At 42.9% G+C, this 20,342-nt stretch overlaps 1 protein-coding gene across 4 annotated transcripts in view; it reads left to right on the top strand.

Moving 5' to 3' along the window:
- LOC109988579 (RNA binding protein fox-1 homolog 3) overlaps window positions 1-20,342 on the top strand; it is a 542,301-nt gene that overhangs the window by 466,882 nt on the left and 55,077 nt on the right. For 3 of the 4 annotated variants that reach the window (XM_065949247.1, XM_065949244.1, XM_065949246.1), the window contains 2 exons: window positions 8,806-9,054; window positions 17,491-17,637. In XM_065949247.1, the coding sequence (XP_065805319.1) occupies window positions 8,806-9,054; window positions 17,491-17,637 (396 nt within the window). The remainder of the gene's footprint in view (window positions 1-8,805; window positions 9,055-17,490; window positions 17,638-20,342) is intronic. The other variant, XM_065949245.1, reaches the window with a different exon arrangement.

Here is a 20,342-nt window from a genome sequence, read left to right as displayed (position 1 = left end):
CATTAAAAAAAAAAAGATGGCTGCAGTGTGCAAGTTTTGGAAGAAGATAGGACAGCACACTCGCTCCAATGCCAGAAAAAAGTTGATTTTCTTCAGGTGACATTTTTTTGTTTTTTTTTGCACTGCCCTGCACCTTCATTATGTGCATATAACTACCTCCTTTTTCTAGGTATGCAATTTTAAACACAACATCCCTTTTAAACAAAAATGTCTGTATTTGTGAGGGGTATTTTTTGCGTACATACTTTTGTAACATCTAGTCCTCAATAGCACTATTTCCCCCAATTTTCCTGAATTGAGAAATTCTGGTATGACCTATACCTAAAAGAGAAGAACTGGAGAGAGTAGAAAAAAACTATTCATACCTTTAAATTAATTTAACAGCATCAAGGAACTGTTGAGCAAACAAAAGAAAACATGACTTTAAGTACTGCAACTTCTAGCAGTCATCTCCCTCATCATCATCAGCGGCTGTTTTTACTCTCCTCCTGTTTGACTGAAATTGAACACCATGATACATTTTTTGTTATCACGGTCTGAACTGATGAAAACAATGTTTACATTTCTCTGAAGGGAATCACCGACTCGTTACATTAATTGTTATCAGCTCCAGTGTAGTCACCTCAAAGGAAAAACTCCAAACTTTTCTCTTTATTTTTGTCATGTAGACTTCATGAAACACATATTTTGTACAAATGTTATAGTCGACACACTGAATCTGTTGTCTTTGTCTGCTGAAGCATGAATCCCACAGGAAACTGAAACCATACAAATCTCCTGCTGTCTGCATTTTGTGAAAATTTTAAACCCTAGAGAATTCTCAACAACCTGTTTGACTACAATCACACAACTTCAGCAGCAGCAGTGATTAAAAGAAGAGAATACACACAGAAGTAAACAACACTAGAACATTTGACATGGAGCTGTTTGTCATACTGAAAATGCTCACAGGTCTTTAAGAAAGGGAGCAGCTGATATTACCGCCTCTATGGTTAGACCAGACAAGAGGTCAGAGGGCGGCTGCAGTCGTCTGAGGCGATGAGGCCGATGATGCAGCTGGGCTAAAAGGTAATTCCACTGTTAATGACGAAGACCCTGGAAATTAGTTAAAAGCAAAAACTGTAAAAACTAAAGGGTCAGGTAAGAGAGAAGAAAGCAAAGAAGGAAGTCATTGCATTTTCTTTTAAAGGAGGCTGATTGCACGAGGCACACTGCTGTCACTCAACGCTAAAGTAATTAAATTGTTATCCATGAATTCACCCTCCTTTCATTTAGCTTAAAAAATAAATGAGCTAGAACAAAAAATATTTTCAAAAACAAGTTGTAAACATGTTCATTACTGCTGCAAAATTAGTCTTGTGGACATGGTGCTCAACAGGGACTGACTCGCTTTTACAGCCGGCCTCAAGTGGCCACACGAGGAACTGCAGGATTTGGTTTTGGGTGCTATTTTGGGAGTTATTTTTCAGCTGTGGAAACTGCTACTTGGCAACAGCAATTATTATTGGAACATAATTCTGATTGTGAGAGTGAAGGTGGTGATGACTAGGGCCCGACCGACATCTGCGTATATCTGCGATAAAAAATTAGCCGATACTGATAGTCACAGGATATGCTAATATCAGCCAATATTATCGGTCGTGCTCTAGTGATGACATGATTATTTGGTATATAGAATAAAATCCTGAGGTGGATCGCTCTGATTTAAGGTTGTAGAGTCATTGAGGGTTTAACAGGAGACACGTATTTGTACTCTCTGGGCCTGGCTGCTCTGTTTTTGCTTGTTTGTTGTTGTTTTTATTTTGAAGTGCAATCGAACTAGACCATTGAATGTTACTTTGCTAACTGACAAATATCTGCTTGTGTTGGGAGAGAGGCTCCTCCTACTTTCTCTCCCTCTATCTTTTTGCTTCCCCTCGTTCCTCCTTTCTGTCTGATGTCTGTGCCGGACATCGATATTAATCGCCCCCTAAAGCAGCAACTTTCTGGCATGTTTATGCTCCCTGGCCCTGAACGCTGCATTAGGGAAAAGACTGGCTGAACGGCCATGTGTCTGTGAGTGACAGGCCCATTGGTTCACTACAAAACCATGCACCACACATGCCATGGTGCAGAGTGTTAGTGGGTGAACCAGTTATGTCTCTTTTTTTTTTTTTTTTTTTGTCAGTGGGTTCGACTTATTTCCTTGTATTTGTTTTTTTTTCTTCTGTTTATTAGGTTGAATGACAGAACTTTAACTTTTGGAGCAATACGCCTCAACATCTGTGCGAGTGTTTGTGTGTTTCCATTTGCATGTCCCAATCTGATCAGTCTCTCCGGCTCTCGGCCCCAAACTTCATTAGTTGTCTCTGTCAACCAGGAACAATAAAGCTGTGGTGATGGGAGTGTAAGGGACTCGCAACAGCAGGATCGACACACACACACACACACACACACACACACACGCACACACACACAAGCACACCTTTGAGCAGTGTCTTTGGTATTTGTTTTTCTGTGACTGAAAAGAATGCAGGGCTTTCTTTTTTTTCTTTTTTTTTTACTTCCGTGCAGTCTGACTCTGCATCATTCCCTCTCTTCCAATAAAATCATTATAATCCAATCCAATTGGGGGGTGTTGGTGGGTGTGTGAAGGGTCTCAGCCCAGCGTCGAGCTCAGGTGAAGGGTTAGCAGGGGTGGAGAGAAGCCCCCGGGCTACTTCAGAAAATAGCTGTAGAGATGGGGATCAATATTATAGACACACTGCTGCTGTGCCAGCTTGTGTGTGTTGATATGTATGTCTGAGTGTGTGTGTGTGTTTTAATTACCCTGCAATGAATAAACCTGTTTTTTCTCTCTCTCTAATCATCAGACACATACATTTACAGCTGTGTGTAAATTACCCAACAAGCCGTCTGTTCCTCCTCAACATCTCTGCTGATGTCGGCGTGTTGTTTGAGGCGTCAGAGGTCAACAAAGGCGTAAATCTTTTATACAATCTGAGTCATATTTGAGATCTCAACAAAGGACACACACACACTCTGACATGGAGGGATTTATATATCTTGGCGCTAAAGGTGCATTAAGTCAAATGAAACTCACATTGCTGCAGGAGTTTGAAGGCTCTCTCACATCGGGGTGAACGCTTGTTTGTTTCTTTAGACTGAACTTCAACATCACTCCTCTGATCAAACGTCCTGCCCCTCCTTTTATCATACTACAGTGAATCATCATGAAGAAGACAGTGTCCAATACTACTGTCTAAAAAGACAGAGGGAGAGAAAGTAGTGGAACCTCATATGCACTCCTGAAAATATCTAGATCATATCAGAAGGACTGTCTCGGTTCATGCACTCTATGCACTGACTCCAGTCGTAGGATATAAATGTCACCACCCTAATTCTCCTGATTATATCCTGCTGCGTTCTCACTTCATCTAACTCTGACATGCTGCAGAAGCAAATACTAGAGGGTCCGGCAGGAGAAACTCCGCGTAAAGTTCAGGCGAAATATCAAATATCAGCAGTTTTTCAGGCGTTTGCTGCAAGTGTGAAAGCCCTATACGTTTCTTAAATGAAGACAACATTGGCTTGTGCTCACACAGAAACTGAATCTCCTGGATCAAAAACCTGTTTGTTTGACTCATCCATCCTCACCAACCACCACCCGAAGCTGACTGTTATGCACTTCATATCTCACATTACTTTAATATCACAATAAAACAATAAGCCTGTGGACAGTGACCTGAAGTGATGTCTTAGAGGTCCCTTCAGCTTCATATTAAGAAGACTTGGGCTACTGACAGTGCTGCTGTATTTGCAACTTGCAGAAGTAACATATCAACAGGTGACATTTTTCAATTTCTGTTGTCATCAGTGGCCGCATGACTTGACTTAAAGTTGCATGGAGATACGCCTTCCCAGCAGTGACAGAGAGTGAGAGCGAGATAGAGAGATAATGTATGTGTGTGTGTGTGTGTTAGAGGAAGACAGAGAGAGAGAGAGAGAGAGAGAGAGAGAGAGAGAGAGAGAGAGAGAGAGAGAGAGAGAGCTTCATACATGTGTCAGGGGTACAAATGGAGCGGGAGTCCATCAGACATCAGGCATGGCGCTCCACTGAGCCAAAGGGAAATAAACTCAATGAGGGAAAGACAGAGGATATAGAAGGAGAGAGAGAGAGAGAGAGAGGTGTGTGGATGATGCAGAGAGATGGATGGAGGGATGGAGGGAGAGAGGGATGGATAGTATGATTTAGCTGATAGGAGAAATCATTTACCAGCGCAATTTGTCGACAAGGATCTGGGGATGTCTCAGTGTGTCAGCGCCTCAGTCACTGTGATGGATGATGGAAGTTCACTGACTCTAACTCTCTCTCTCTCTCTCTCTCGCTCTCTCTCTCTCTCTCTCTCTCTCTCTCTCTCTCTGCCTCTGGCTCTCTCTAACTCTATTTCTCTCTCCCTTCGCCTTTTTTCCTGCTCACTCTTTTCTGCCCGAAACCCCAGCAGGGCAAAACCGTCTCCATCTCAGTGTGAGCATGGCTGTGTATATGTGTGTGTGTGTGTGTGCGTGTATGTATGTGTGTGTGTGTGTGTGTGTGTGTGTGTGCATACATACAGAGAGATGTATGGCACATCAGCTCATGATTTAGGCATATTAAAAGGAAAACTTCCAGGTAAAGCACTTTCCCTGCAGCTCTCATTTCCCTCACTCGGCTGCCATTATTTAACCTGACTGCTCATGGCTGGCTGCTGGTGTGTGTGTGTGTGTGTGTGTGTGTAGGTGTGTAGGTGTGCTTGTCTGTGGTGTGTGTGTATTGACCAGGTGGGGCCATATATCAGCTCAGGTCTTTATTGATGCTGCGAGGCAGGGAGGCCTGTCGATGAGGCTTCTTGTTTTAGTGAACCAAGACTCGCCCCGGGCCACAGCTCCGCCCTGCATGGACTGAGATTAGACTGAATAAGGGAAAACAAGGCTACCGAGGTATAAAGGAGTGGAAAACATGGCCTGTGTGAAGTTGGACTTCTGATTTCTGGTCAGGCTGTAAGAAAACATTTGGTGTATCAGCTTGATCAACGGTACAAAATTGGGTTCATTGATTTGAGATGAGTTGTAAAAAAGAACTACGTGCTAACACTGTTTTATTTATTCTGCTTTTAACAACCTCCATATAACAACCCTCTCAGACTGTAGCGCATATGAGACGTGAGCACACATACACATTAAGCCAAAGTCCAGCCATCAGTGAGCACCTTAGGCTCTAGTCTTTTGCAGAGACTCACTCTGTTGGCTGTCAGCAGTCCTCGTCTGTGCTTTTCAGCTGAACAAGCACTTTTTTTTTAGCCTTCTAGTGATAGAAATAATTTTGATTGGCTGATCGGAAAAGCAAATCAGGGGACCACAAAAGGACAACAAAGTGCAGAAAACCAGAAAGATTATTCTTCTTTTGAAGGAAAAAAAAATAGCTTACAATGATGGCCTGTGTACAAAATGCTCAATTAGAAGAAGCTTTATTATGAATTTATCTTAGTTGTAAAAGCAATATTTGAAGGCAAACATCATCAATGATTTGTGTATCAACAGGCAGACGTCTCTTAGTTTTGAATGACTAATACTCTGCATCGCCATCTGCTGGTGTTTAATAAGTTAAATTAAGAAGGAAAAACCCTGATTGAGATTAAGGTCGCTTTCAAATTTGAAGTTTGGTGGACTCGGTGCAATTCAGGGTTGAAGTTGCAACAGTGTTAGATTTTTCATTTTGTTCGGTTTGCTTTCAGACTGCTCTCTGTCAAGAACACCAAAGCCTGTCAAATGTTGTGTACCGTAGCTCCCCGTCGGCACCCTGTGCATTCACAGTGATGGAGTGATAGTACAGTGGATAGGAACATGGGATGGAAATGACATGTGGGAAAGTCCTGCAGGTGGTCGGTCGGCTTGGAGGACTATAGCCTCACTACATGGGCTTGACATAACTTACCTCGGCTATCAGTGCTTTGACCTGCAAACACCTTCTATGCAAATCATCCTCACTCTCACATCCTGACATTTCCCAACTCTCTTCAGCGGCCTTATCAATAAATGTAAGTGCAGGGGGAAAAAAGAGAAATATGATACCAAGATATAGCTTACATTGATGGCATAGATCAAAGCAGTGGTTTATAAGGTGCAGAGCTGCAGAATTTTACAATCCTCAGAATTATTGGTGGGAACAAAATCTTTATCTAAAAGGCCCAACTCCTTTCAGGCAAGTGGAGCTGCTCTGTTGTCAATCTTAAGATGTAAAAATCCTGAAGATGTAAAAGTCAAGCTGAAATGTAAAGTTTTATAACATTACATCTCTAAAACTATTCAAGGGCAACCTGTTGTACTTAATTGGTCATAACTCTCGTTTACTATGACGTGTTATGGCAAAGGGTTTGAGGAGTACATTTTTTTATCAGATCTAAAAGATGTGCATTTAAAAAAAGAAAAAACTGAAAAAGTATGAAAAACTGGACTGAGATGTTGATGAAATGTTTGACCTAATAAGTAATCAAAGGTTGTGTTGCCTTTTTCACATCTGTTTCATCACTTTCGCACATTTGTCTTTGGCACAATCGCTCCTCAAACTCTAACTCCGTTGAAGTCGTTGAATTCAATTTGAAAAGGGATAAAAGGAAATAAACGTTGACACATCAGTTACCCTTTTTTTACTCTTCCATAATCTGAATTGTAAAAAGGTGTTTTCAGCGATGATAAAAACACCCTGAGCGATGAGAAAGTCTATTAAAAATAAAATCACTGCAGTTTTTAAAGAGCCGTTAAAGCTTTCAAAGAGCTGTGATGTATAAATCTGTGTTCAGGTTTTATTTATCTACTTTTTTTTTTTTTTTTTTACTGAGTGTTTATTTATGCTGTTTGGACATCACGAGGCTTTTTAAAAAGCATCGCTCGTTTCAGATCGAAGCAGCACAACAAAGTTCAATTTCATTAATGATGACTTGTTTTCTGCTGGAGATTCACATTTTTCTAAATTTAGATGTGAAGTGACACTAAGTCAACTCTAAATTGAGCATAACGCTCCTCTTGCCCGGGGGATCCGAGGCGACTCTCTGCCAGAAACGATGCGAGCCATCGGCAAACTGCTTTGTTATGCTTTACACCATCAATCTCCATGTGTAGGAATCGCCAACTTCAATACCTCTTTATCGGAAAAAACAGCTAAGGTCACAGCCTCACCCCACCTCCAAAAGTTGCTGGGATTGATTTTGGACATTTTAGAAAAAAAAAAAAAAAAAAACATATTCCTTCAAGTTTTTTGGAGCGGTGAGGAAGAAGAGCAGGGCGCTAATATGTCAGATGGATTCATCATCGGCCCTTTGCTCGGGAGGAAATGATTATCTGACAGGCATGTAGATGAGACGGGGGTGAAGGGGCACAAAAAACGGACCTTAGAAGAGGAGAGACGAGGAGACGCAAGCACTAAAGCGAGTGAGGAAGAAAGGGAGGAAAGTGGAGGCGAGAAAATGCCAACTTTTATTAGAAATTTCAAAACTGAGGTTGTCATCAAAGGAGTATCAGTTAATTGATCTTTCTAATCTCCGTAAAATGTGTAATTTGCATCACTTTCTTTTGGCCTACGTGTTTGTCGATCCCTATTTGTGTGTGTGTGTGTGTGTGTGTGTGTGTGTGTGTGTGTGTGTGTGTGTGTGTGTGTGTGTGTGTGTGAGTGTGTGTGTGTGGGTGTGTGTGTGTGTGTGTGTGTGTGTGTGTGTGTGTGTGTGTGTGTGTTTTTTCTGAAAGAGTGTTTTGAAGCAGTGTCGTGTTCTGCAAAAGAAAACCAAATTCTTCTGTTGTCACGTCGTCAAAAGGATAAACTCACACACACTCACACACGACAGAGGGCAACACGTTTTATTCTTCATTTGATTTGATCGCCTCTTTTTCGAGTTTATTGAAGGCCAGACGGGACCTTTGATGATTTCCTGTGTCGTCTCCAAGTCTCGTCACTGTTGGGACTTTAATGACCAAGCCGTGGCTGTTACGGAGATAAACAGATTAACTCTCCTCCCCCACGCTCTCATCCTGTCACTCCCCACACTCAGTCTCTCTTTCCCAACAGCCAATCATGTCCTCACCCTCCCCTCCGATAAAAAAAAAAAACGACCCGGAGCCAGATACATAAAAGTGTAGATTCATGACTGAAACTGTACACACAAACACAGAAACATGCATTCCTGTTGTCATGACAACACTACAGGCTCTGTTTTAAACCTCTAAATCAACTCAACAAACACACATCCTCTTTTTTTTTTTTTTTTTTTTTGATATTTCATATTTGAAGATATTCAGGAGAATGTGTTACTCGAATAAAAAAATATATATATATACAGATAAAAAAATACTACAGTGTCAATGCCTCATGTCTGGCACCCTTAATGTATTGTTGGTATGCTGTACCAAGGGTTAGGGTTAGGCTGTGGCTTAGTTGGTCGAAGGTTGGGGGTTCGATCCCCAGCTCCTGCAGCTTTATGTCCGATGTTTCCACTGGCAAAACACTTAACCCCAAGTTGCTCCCGTTGCTTCGTCGGCGGCCAATGAATGTGTTTGAATGGGATTAGTTACTTCTGATGGACACTTTGCATAGCAGCCTCTGCCATCAGTGTGTGAATGTGTAGGTGTGACATGTGGTGTAAAAGTGTTTGAGTAGTCAGAAGACTAGAAAAGCACTATACAAGCTCAAGTCCATTTATCATTTACCAAGCAGAACACTTACTTAAAGCCACAACAAAACTATTTAAAAGTGAACCCCTCATTGACCTGTTGGCTTTTCTCTTTCCTTCCCCTCAGGGCAACCAAGAGGCCCCAGCTCCCCCTGAAGCCATGGCCCAGCCCTTCCCACCGGCCCAGTACCCTCCCCCCCCACAGAACGGGATCCCAGCCGAGTACGCCACGCCCCACGCCCACCCGCCGACCGACTACACAGGACCAAGCACGGTGGCCGAGCACGCCCTGACGCTGTACACGCAGACGCACACGCAGAACGAACAACCGGGAAACGACAGCAACACCCCGGCCCTCACGGCCAACACAGTCACGGTGAGTCAGCAGTTTGTATTTATCTCGTCCCTCTCTCTCTTTTGTGGAACGTTCTGTAAGGTTTGGCTGCATTTCCAATGGATAAAAACTCAAGTTTGACCAATAAATATTTCAAAGAGATACCGACATCAGCACTGATCTGTGTTGTTTCTGCATGATCCAATATGTTTTTTTTAAATACATTTTAATACAAAAATGCAATTAAATCTTTAAGATGCAATGGGGGGAAAAAATTTGTAAAAGCCCATCTTCCATCTTTCAATTAAACTTCCACACTGTATTTTTAATCCATACGTCCCAGGTGTGCCATCTTCCTTTGAAGATTTTTTAAAGTTTGGAGAAGAGGTTGAGGGTTCACTCACTGTGCTCAGCACAGCTCAAGAGCTTTTATAGATTTGGGTGGCATGCTGGGAAGCATGCAGGAAACTGAGAGTTAAACCTCTCTCTCGCTGACTCTTGACTGTCTTTCTGAAGTTTCTTTGACACCAAACTTCACACAAGATGAAACCCAGAAGTTAAAAGGTAAGAAGAAGCCTCTGCTCCCGATAAAAAGCTTGAAAATCAGGGAGAAAATACATAAAACAAGAAAGTAAATGAGTTTCAGAAAAGTGAGGGGAGAACAGTTCCCGATCTTAGCATTTCACAAGGATTTGGTATCTTCTTTTTGGGCCTTCACTGTGACATCAGTGAGCGTGCAAATGCTTGCATGAACTATACATGTACCACACACAGAGCAGGGACAGAGTGGTGGCTTCATGTCACAAACAGACTAGTTTATTTTTCAGCTGAATTTCACCACTGAAACACACACTTGCACACATGCAGGCGATACTCCAGTAAGTACGTCCACACCATAGATAACTGCACCGCGTCTCGTCTCTGGCTGAGGAGCCTTCAAGCTGTCAGGGCCAATCAGATCGGAGCACGGCGGGAAGGGATGGGAGAGATGGGGAGTCCAGCGACGGGAGAAGTTCCTAGTACAGTCAGCATCACTGGGAGTGTTTTACGGTCGCTGTGGAGAGTTTGTCACGAGCTGTAACTGTTACTGTCAGGAGACGTAGTTACTGCAGGATAAAAGAAAAAGACACCATGCGCACGTTCAGTGTCGGCCTAAAACACCACCAAGGTATATTTTTCTATTGCACTAAAAATGTAATATGGAAATACAAGGATGACCGCAGACAACCCTGAGGGAATAAAAAAAGTGATTTGATAAATAACCTGATGTCATAAAAATGAAACAATTTACTGAAAGTCCATGAACAAGCAGCTACATTTTCTTTTAAGAATGAAATAAATATTGTGGTTTAATACTTTTACACTCTGCGGAAGTGTCAGGGGAACGCAAGCTTCACATACACACACACTCAGACATGCACACACCCACACCATTATGTCATTGACCTGTGTAAACTCTGACTTCATTCTGTAACCTCTGCAATCCCCCATAGTGGCCAGGGGCAATGATGTGCTTTTCAGACTCAGAGGCCATGTCCACTTCTTTCATAAAGTCTATGGCTGACAGATTAGCGATTAGCATTTTATGAATGACTGTGTTGGATGTAAATGTGTGCACTGTCTGCGATGGTAACATCAGCTTCTATTCAGACAACAACTCCTGGTCAGTGACCTCTGACATCTACCAAAGGGGATGCTGTGGAAGGTTTTTTTTTGGTCATACAATCCAAACAGCTGATGTAGTCTTTTTTTTCCACATTTATTCAGAGTCATGCCTGGAGTCCTTTCTGTTTTGATTGAGTGTTTTCCTTCAGTTTTAAAAAGTGATGTCATTCACACTCTGGCTGCCTGAGACTGTTTAAGAAGAGAGGCAGGGGTTAAAGATGGCTCCCGCTATACATTGAGTCTCCTTTCGTGTGCTTGTGTTAGTGTGTGTGTGTGTGTATGCGTGTGTGTGTATGCGTGTGTGTGTGCATGTGTGTGTCTTGGTGTAATCCCTGGTGAGAGGAGTCTCTGTAGCCGCCTAACCGTTTGTAATCTACCTGTCTGGCGGTGCTCCCATCTGATAACTTCCATTATCCGCCCGGGGAAGGTAGGCCGCAGACGCACTGCTGAGCTCAGCAAGTCTCTCTCTCTCTCTCTCGATCTTTCTTACACACAAACACACACACACACACACACACACACACACACACACACACAGCCAAAACCGCCTCAAACATCTAAACCTGATTACACACTCCGTTAGAGCTCTCAGATGTGTCGTTACTGTGTTTTCCAGTGAACATGTGGAGGGAATTGTGTGTGTGTGTGTGTGTGTGTGTGTGTGTGTGTGTGCGTGTGTGCGTGTGTGTGTGTGTGTGTTTGTAACTGGCATAAGAGGTTGGGTAGATTAGTTTTTGCAGAGCATCCTTCCTCACACAGGCACGCACATACTGTACCGCTCAGAACTGTTTCCGTGGTGACAGAGGAGGAAGTGCGGGCTGTTTGTGTATGATAATGTTCATGTAATTATTTCCTCTTCCTGCCTGACTGCTCACATAGCGTGGATGGCGGAGGCAGGGTGACCACAGAGGGGAGAAAGAAGGCAGGGCAGGGCAGGGAGACGGGTTTGAGCTCTGTGACCGAGGCAGAGGAGGGCTTACAGCCGTAAAGCCGTTCCATTCCATACCATGCTAAGCTTAATGAAAGACCTCAGCCACCGGATGGAAGAACTGAGCGGAACAGGGAGCGGGACTTATTCTATGTAGGGATTTGTAATGCATTGGCTATTTTGAATGAGATTATAGAACATAGCCTACTGTGCAATGGGCTAACCATGTAAATGACGATGTAATGTGAATAATCCTTGTATCTGTATTTATAAAACACTGGTTTTACAAAGGGCTGAATGGTGTTTAAACATAGAGGACAATAATTCAAGTCGCACAACAACACCAGGCTTTCTGAAGTCGCTTTCCCATCAGGGACTCACCACTCCCACTTTGTCTCAGAAACAGTGGTAACAATAAACAGCAGCATATCATCCCCCCCCTCTCTCACTCTCCTTCTATATTCTTGCTTAAGTTATCGGCCAATCAGGGGCGTTTACTTTTGTGCTTAACCAACCAGATTCTGCCACAACCTCTATCAACCAACCTCTCATATTTTCCTTCTCTTTCCCCATCAGTTTGATCGCTGCGACCCTCCTCCACACCTCCATTCCATCTTAACAGTGTCCAGGTTCAGCTCCTCCTATGTCCACCCCTCATCACATCCTGCATACTTTCATCACCACCACCGGTGACTAGACTCCATCAGGGGGGGGGGTATCCTATCCAGCTTTTGCCCTCACTACTCCATCAAGTGTGCAGACATCCTGATAGAGTCTAGCCAAACTCACTGAACGTGTTCTCCTTTTACAAACTTGTAAATTACATGATTGTTTACTTAGAATTAAGTCTCTCCTGATACAATTATTTCAAATCCCCAGACACACCGACAGGATTGGAGGATCTGCGTTAACCATAAAATATCAACTAAAGATCTTCTCAACCAGTTGATGGTGGAGAAAAAAATGTCACTCTTGCCTCTCATAAACTTTCCTCTTCTTTTTTAAAAGCATCTCCAAAATTGATCCACCACGTTTCTGCTTGTGGAGCTTATTAGAAACATGCAGAGGCATTTTAGGCCGGGTAGAATCAGTTACATCTGAACCAGTTCGCTTCCCCGCTTCCATCGCTGCAACACCTGTTGGTTTGACGTTTGCCTGGCAGAACGAGGAGCGTCCAAAACTGCCATGTGGGGGCGCCTTAAAAAACATCTACCTTCTCTGGTCAAAACAAATACAAACCATTATGCACCAGAATCTAAACTTAGGAGGAGGACATACTGGCTGCTGCATTGTTGTCAGAGAAGCCAACACTTCAACATAGCATGTTTCCTTAATGTCTGTTGATGTGGTAAGGTCACTTTATGATTTAACTCAGAATTCATCTAACATATTGGTCCTTTAAATGATGAACCTAGCAGACAAATGTTTTTTTACACGTTTCACCTGCCTGACATGCACTGACTGAAAGTCTTCAGGTTGTACCACTTTAGCATTTTGATGTAATTACCCCCCCCCCCCCTCCCCCCACCACCACCACCACCTCTGCTCCTCTGCTCAGGCAGATGTGGCTCGATTAACATGCAATTAACACAAATTAAAAGACCAAACGGAACCGAGGCAGCTCCCTGTGGAAGGCTGCTTAGCTCTGGGCGGGGAGGGAGAGGAGAGAACAAGGTGATAAAGAGGGATGTTCATTATAAAAAAAAGAGAAGACTGCTGATTGGACAGTTTACGGTCACTACATATATGGCATGCACATGAATGGATTGTGTTTCTTTAAGTATATATATTTTTTCAAACCAACAGAACTTATTCTAAAACAGTGAAATGTCGATTGAATTTGATTAACTTTTTTTCTTTGCCGATATGAAGAAAAAACAATTAAAATCAGTGTCTTAAAAACAAATCCAGTCAGAGCATCTTTGTGTTTTATCCGTAAACAAAAAAAACTTTTAGAAACGCTTCAATTAAATTTTTAAATCAGACTGCACCCATTAAGGATCGTCATAAACTTCCATATAACATTATCTTTTATCGCTTTTCCCGTTCGGGGTTGCTTGGGGGCTGTCATTGGGCAAGAGGTGGGGTACACCCTGGACTGTTCACCAGTCAATCACAGGGATGACATATAGAGACAAACAACCAGCCACACTCACATTCACACCTACAGATGATTTAGACCAAACAAGCATGTGTTTGGACTGTGGGAGGAAGCCGGAGTACGACACAGGGAGAACATGCAAACTCCACACAGAGAGGCTCCTGTCAGACGGGGATTCAAACCAGGAACCTCCTCGCTATGGGGCAACAGCGCTATCCCCTACCTAGACAACCGTGCAGCCACTCATCAGAAACTTTTATTTTTTCTAAAAAAAAAAAAAAAAAAAAACGTACTTATATCAGCAGACAAATTCTGCAGGAAAATCTAATTTCACCTGGACTATGCTGTTTCATCAAAAAGATTGAGGAAACTTTATATTGAGCCTTCATGTTTGTAAAATCACTGTGAACATATTTCATTTGATTCCTACAATGTATTCTTCAGGAAACTGAAGCGCGCTGCAATAAGCATTTTCTCTGTCCATTTGGGGCAGCGTAAAATCAGTTATGAAGACAACACCGACATTGTGAAACAGACTGATTTCCTCTCTCGCTGTTTTCGCATTGTTCCTCGTAATCATATTATTGTGCAACTCACTCAGAGCAGCAAATCCAAATGTTAAAGCGCAGAAGCAGAAGCTCAGGTAGTGCTCACTATGGTGTAGATGTGACACAGAAGTATAAATCTAGCTCTGGCTGCTGTATTTGACATGTTGATGGTGCAAACATGTTGGATACTCAGACGTGAACTTCTGAAGCCTGTGTTGTATCTATTTCTGCTGGTGAATTAAAATACTGGAAGCAGTTACATTTCTGCTTAAACCCACTAATAATTTGTCTCACGAGAGTCAAATGAAAGTCGTAAAGAAGTTGTCAATAGTTGAGCGTCATTGTGTTGTGAGTCACAAAAGTTCAGTGGATGTTGACATGTAGAGGAGGTGCAGGACGGCCGAGGGGATAATTACAGGCCTGTCCACACCATCCATCTGACCTGCAACACCCGGCCCCACGGCCACATTCTGTGTGTGTGTGTGTGTGTGTGTGTGTGTGTGTGTGTGTGTGTGTGTGTGTGTGTGTGTGTGTGTGTGTGTGTGTGTGTGTGTGTGTGTGTGTGTGTGTGTGTGTGTGCGCGTGTGTGTGCGCGTGTGTGTTAGGGTGTGCTCGCATGTGTGTATGTGTGAGTGTACGTGTAGACAAGGGACTAAGTGCCTGGGAGAGTGTGCTTTATCATCACAGGGTCCCAGCGTCTGCCACTGGCCAAGGATTGATATGAGCTCTTTGCTATTAAACTCTGAGTGTGTGTGTGTGTGTGTGTGTGTGTGTGTGTGTGTGTGAGTGAGTGTTGGTGTCTCACAAACACGCACCAACACACACACACACACACACCAGCATCTGATTATTTCTGTGTCCCTTTCTGTGGAGCACTCCTTGCCTATTCAGCTATGTGTGCGTGTGTGTGTGTGTGTGTGTGTGTGTGTGTGTGTGTGTGTGTGTGTGTGTGTGTGTGTGTGTGTGTGTGTGTTTGTGTTGCTGAGTGTGTGTGTGTGTGCGTGTGTGTGTGTTTGTGTGATGTAATGCCATTATCCTCACTTGCCTGTCTCTCCCTTTTTACTGTTCTCCCTTCAATCAGCACTTATCCTGCATGCGTCTTTGAACTCTCTCTCCTTTACTTTCTCCATGCTCTCTCTCTCTCTCTCTCTCTCTCTCTCTCTCTCTCTCTCTCTCTCTCTTTGCCTCTCACGCCGTCTATCTCTCTCTCTCTCTCTCTCACTCTCTCTTCTCCTCTCTCGCTCTGTCGGTATGAATGCCGCTACCTTCAGCACTTCTCTCTCATTGATCGGGGCAGGTTTAGCTGACATCATCGTTCCGTCTCCATCTCTGTCTTTTTCATTCCTTCTCTCTTCATCCCTCCATTCCCCCGCTTTGTCTGATTCATTATGTACATCAACCCCTTCTGCTCTATCTCCCTTCTCCCTGCAAACAACAGACTAACACAGTTAAAAGCATTTAGAAACAGATGGTTACAATACCTAGAAAGGCTTTTCTTTTAAAGAGGTCAAAAGCATTTCACAGAGCCGAGGAGGAGCCGTAAAACTGCATTTTCTTTGACTTCAAGTGAGACCAACATTTATTACAACAAGAAGATAATTAAGAGGAAATCAGCAGTCAGTCCATCTAAAAGATAGCCATTTTGGGGAATACCTGAAATCAGGAAAATCAAAAACCTTAAAAGCCCATTATATCCCCAAATGCATCCACACAGCGTGATCAGAGGCCCAATGCTTCAAAATATGAATGTGAAGATGGTGTCATGTCGGTGTCAAATAGAACAATCTAGACCAGGGACAATTCACAGCTTTCAGGTGACGTCACACTCTTATGGAACCGCCCACCTGGCGGGCAAGAAAGACTCTCTACCACCTTACGCTGCTTAGAAGTTACTGGCCTCAGTTACCCCCTACGTATTTTTATCACTTTTATCTTCCATTTCTTCAAATGAAATACAGTTGTTGTTGAATGTGATACACTGAACCAACGAGGAAACGAAGCCCGGGTTTTGCTTCTACAGAATTTAATCCGAGAAAGAAAACCCAGAGAGGAGGACATTTGTGGATTACTGCAGTTAGACCCTCTGCAGACCCTGCGAGAGGAAAAAAAGAACGGACTTCCCCTCATCCTGACATCAATTATAGTGTTGACTAAATCTAAATACTCCTGCCGTTAACTCTCATAACTGCCCCAGAACACTGAAACCCACAGGTGACAGTCACCCTGATACTATTATTAGCTAACGTTAACTAGCGAATGTTAGCTAATTAGCATTTCTCACCCTTCACTTCCTAAACAGCAGCATTATCGACCCAGACACATCAAAAACAGATAACGCTGTCAGTATGTTTGTAGGCTTTCCAGTGGTGTAAGGAGAGGGATTCTCCTCTAAATATCACCAAATATCACTGAAATGACGTTCTGGTGTTGTGGTTAAAAGAGTGACCATGTGAACTGACGACTTTCAGACAAATGGCAATGAAAGTGTCCCTCTTTGTTCAGTTGATGTATTGTCATAAAGTCCGAATTATTTATATGAAATGTTTTAATGAAAGCTAAACAAAGAGGATTTCGATAGGACATGGTCACTCTGAGTGAAAAAGATGGGTCGCAGATGCTGACGCTGGTTTGCCTGTCGATGGACTGAAAAAAGAGCCCCGCCTTTCAACACATCTTCTGCCTATAGTGACACCGAATGTTTGCATCTGACCTCAATCGTAAGTGTCCAATAAGTACATACTGTGCTCCAAAAGGCAGCTCTATGTGTTCTGGGTGCATCTAGTTAAATCCAGCACCAATCACCTCTTCAAGGTCTATAGGAATGTATGTTGTTGGTTCTTTTGTTTTCTTTGAATGATTTTTGAACAGTTTCCTAAATCCTCCAGGGCACATATCAGCGTGACGGGAGCAAGAGGAGGGTATCTCTGTTGTGAAAAGACAAAACCCTAACCTAACGTTCACATTTAGAGCTACACAGGGAGGTATAGGGTTGAGTTTCAAAAAGCTTTCTTTGATGTCGACCTCCCCTCCTTTTTCGCTTTCACACACTTCTCCATTTTATTAATATTTCACCTCCATGTTCTGTCAATCCTCATCTATTGTAAAGTATCTGTTTTATTCATGTCACTCTAGCACCGAGCCTCTCACCTAGATATTTTATTGCTCTCAGGATATATATTTTTTTCCCCCCACCACGACGGGAGCTTATCTGTTGCACCATGTGTGTTTCCCTGCAGCAGGCAGAGGAGGTTGTACAGACAGAGGGCTCCCAGCAGCTCCACCTGCAGCCCAGCGATTCGTCGGAGAAGCAGCAGCCCAAGAGGTTACACGTCTCCAACATCCCCTTCCGCTTCCGAGACCCCGACCTCCGGCAAATGTTCGGGGTGAGATGACAACTACACCACACAAACACACACACACACACACACACACACACACACACACACACACACACACACACACACATGTACACATACACAACTTCCCTGTACTTTGATGACAAACACTGCAGGGCAATCACTTTCTGCATCCAGTTCATTCTCCTCACAGCACTGTACACTGATGCTTCTGCATTTTTCAAGAACAGAGAAGCACATACAGCCAAAATAAGGTACATCATGTATATCATAAATGAAAAGTTATGAGTCGATGACTTATTGGTTCAACTCTGTTTTCTTATACTTTATTTTTTAGCCTTTTCAGAAGAGACTGAACATACAAGCAGAAAGTAAACAAAAACACTCCCCACCTCCCCCCACACCTCCCTACTCATGTAAGGGGGAAACTAAAATATGACCCAGTGTCAAGAGCTGTAACGTAGTCGAGGAAGGGTTACCATATCTGCTTAAGCGCAGTTGTTTGCCGTAACAAAGAGCTTGACATCTAGTACTTTTCTATTGAAGGTGGTCAAACAGAAGTTCGGGGTTTGTATTGACAAGCTGTTTGACTCAAATCACAAAACTCAGACACTCAATAAATGGCTCGCTGTGAGCCAATAAAAAAAAATTTCTCCGGTGTTGACACAAGTCAAAGCACAACATTTCAATCTCTGATGTGGATATTATTAATACATCATTATCTCCGCTTTGTACAACAAGCTAACAAGCTCTGCTGAGTGAGAAAAGTGAGTGATGATGAGCCTCCTCCTTCCTTGTTCCTCGTCTGTCTACGTTAGCGACAGAGAGCAAAGTAGAAACGGGGTAAAAACAGCGCACTGCTTTGCTTTTAAGATTGTTTACATTTAATCCTCTCTGGTGTTCATGGCAGTATTGTAACTGGTGGTTACTGGTGGGTTTTTTTTTAGATTAAAGTTCCTCCATTTCACACTACAGAGTACAAAGCTACAGTATGAACTGTGCAACCATGAGTGCTAATTTTCTATCATAAAGTTATAATTTTAGAGCCCACGTTACATAAAGTGCATGTATACATGTGCTCTGCTCTGCTCTCATGGGTGTGGTCAAAATGATGTACCACATTAGTACCATGAGGCAAAGAACATAAAGGCATCTTCATACATTTTCAGACTAGTATAAAACAAACTGGTCTAAAAAAGTAGACTGGGTGCAGTACTAATGAAAGAGTCACAAACAAGATGTTAAGCCAAAGTGTGGACATCAACTCATTCTGTCTGCTCAATAACTTATCAGAGGATGTGATAGAGACTGAGTATGACATAATGTCCAGTGTACATCAGACATAACATCATGTGGCACCCAGTGGCCCAAAATAGCCCAGCAAACATTTCCTCCTCAAGGGTTTTGTTTTGTAACTTTCCTGAGCATCTGCTTGTACCACTGCCAACATGTTGACATGATCAAGTGAAAAGTTCATATTCCATTGAATAATGGATGCAGTTCGTCTAAGAGTTAGGATCCCGTAGGAACACTCAAACAGTTAGTCCACTGTGTTCAGCTACAGCCGTCCTTTAGTGGAGGAAGCTTGGACTTTTTTAAGAAGTTTTCTGTGAGTGTGAAATCCCGATCCTAACTTGACAAAAAAGTCAGCTTGGGTTCCCCTATGCTTTAAGATACGACCACTCTGTGTCACATCAGCAACAAAAAGTGTGCAACATTCACTAATAATGTCAAAATAAGACAATCAGGTATGGGATTCCTATGATTAACCTTAGGAAAGACTGCTGTCCAACAGTTCACATTTGATACTCTTTGGATGGATCATGTTGTCTAACACTTGGAGTTTGGTTAATTATAGAACAGAAACTTATTTTACAGGCAAAGGAAATAAAAACAGTTTAGTGTAAGCAAGTCATTTTAAATGTTCAATCTGTAGATTAATCCTATGTCTGTTTAAGGTCAGGCTTCAGGGCAACATTTAGAAATTATTCCAGGAAGGCCTAAAGCATCTTATTTTGAAATCTTGTCCGATTTTGTATTCTTGACAGTTGGTAATGGTTTAAGTGTGTGCATGAGTGTTTGTGTCTTTGTGTAGCTTTCTATATTCACAAAGGAACAGCGCTGAGGATAGATTAGTGACAAAAACTTGGTGCTAGCATTTAATGTAGTAGGAGGCTGGAGACTGCATCCCCCCCCCCCCCAACACCACCAACCACCTCCCAGTTCCCTCCGGTGGAGTGGAACATCTGCTCCTGCTGGGATTTTGTTCCAGGATGCGGGGAGTCGGCCCGCTCCTCTCCCCACGGCGTTAGAGCTCTGATTTTGGGAAAAGAGAGAACGGAAGGGCCCGTCAGTAGAGACACAACTAATGGTAATCCACAGCAGGGTTAAAAGTGAGTTTATCCTCATTAGGTGTATATAGAACGACAGCACCAGTTACGAGTGTGCGGTAGGTGTGTGTATGTGTGTGTGTGTGTGTTTAAATCTTCGATTCAAGTGTGTATTTTCTTAAAGAGCAAAGGGACTCTCTAACTTTCTCCCAGCAGACGGGAGTCACTTAGTGAGGCCTCTGAGGCACTGAGCACTGCAGCACAATTAACCCGTGACATCATCAGGTAAAGGCAGCCGACGGGCCGAGAGAAACAAAAGAGGAAGAGAAGGAAAGGGGAGGAGAAGAAGAGAGGGGAATGAGAACAGACAGACAATCTGGTAGCTCTCAGCACAATTAGCGA

Source organism: Labrus bergylta, chromosome 21 (assembly GCF_963930695.1).
Source record: "Labrus bergylta chromosome 21, fLabBer1.1, whole genome shotgun sequence".
Lineage (NCBI taxonomy): Eukaryota > Metazoa > Chordata > Actinopteri > Labriformes > Labridae > Labrus > Labrus bergylta.
Note: the sequence above shows the minus strand (reverse complement) of the source record. Positions and strands in the feature narration are given on the sequence as shown.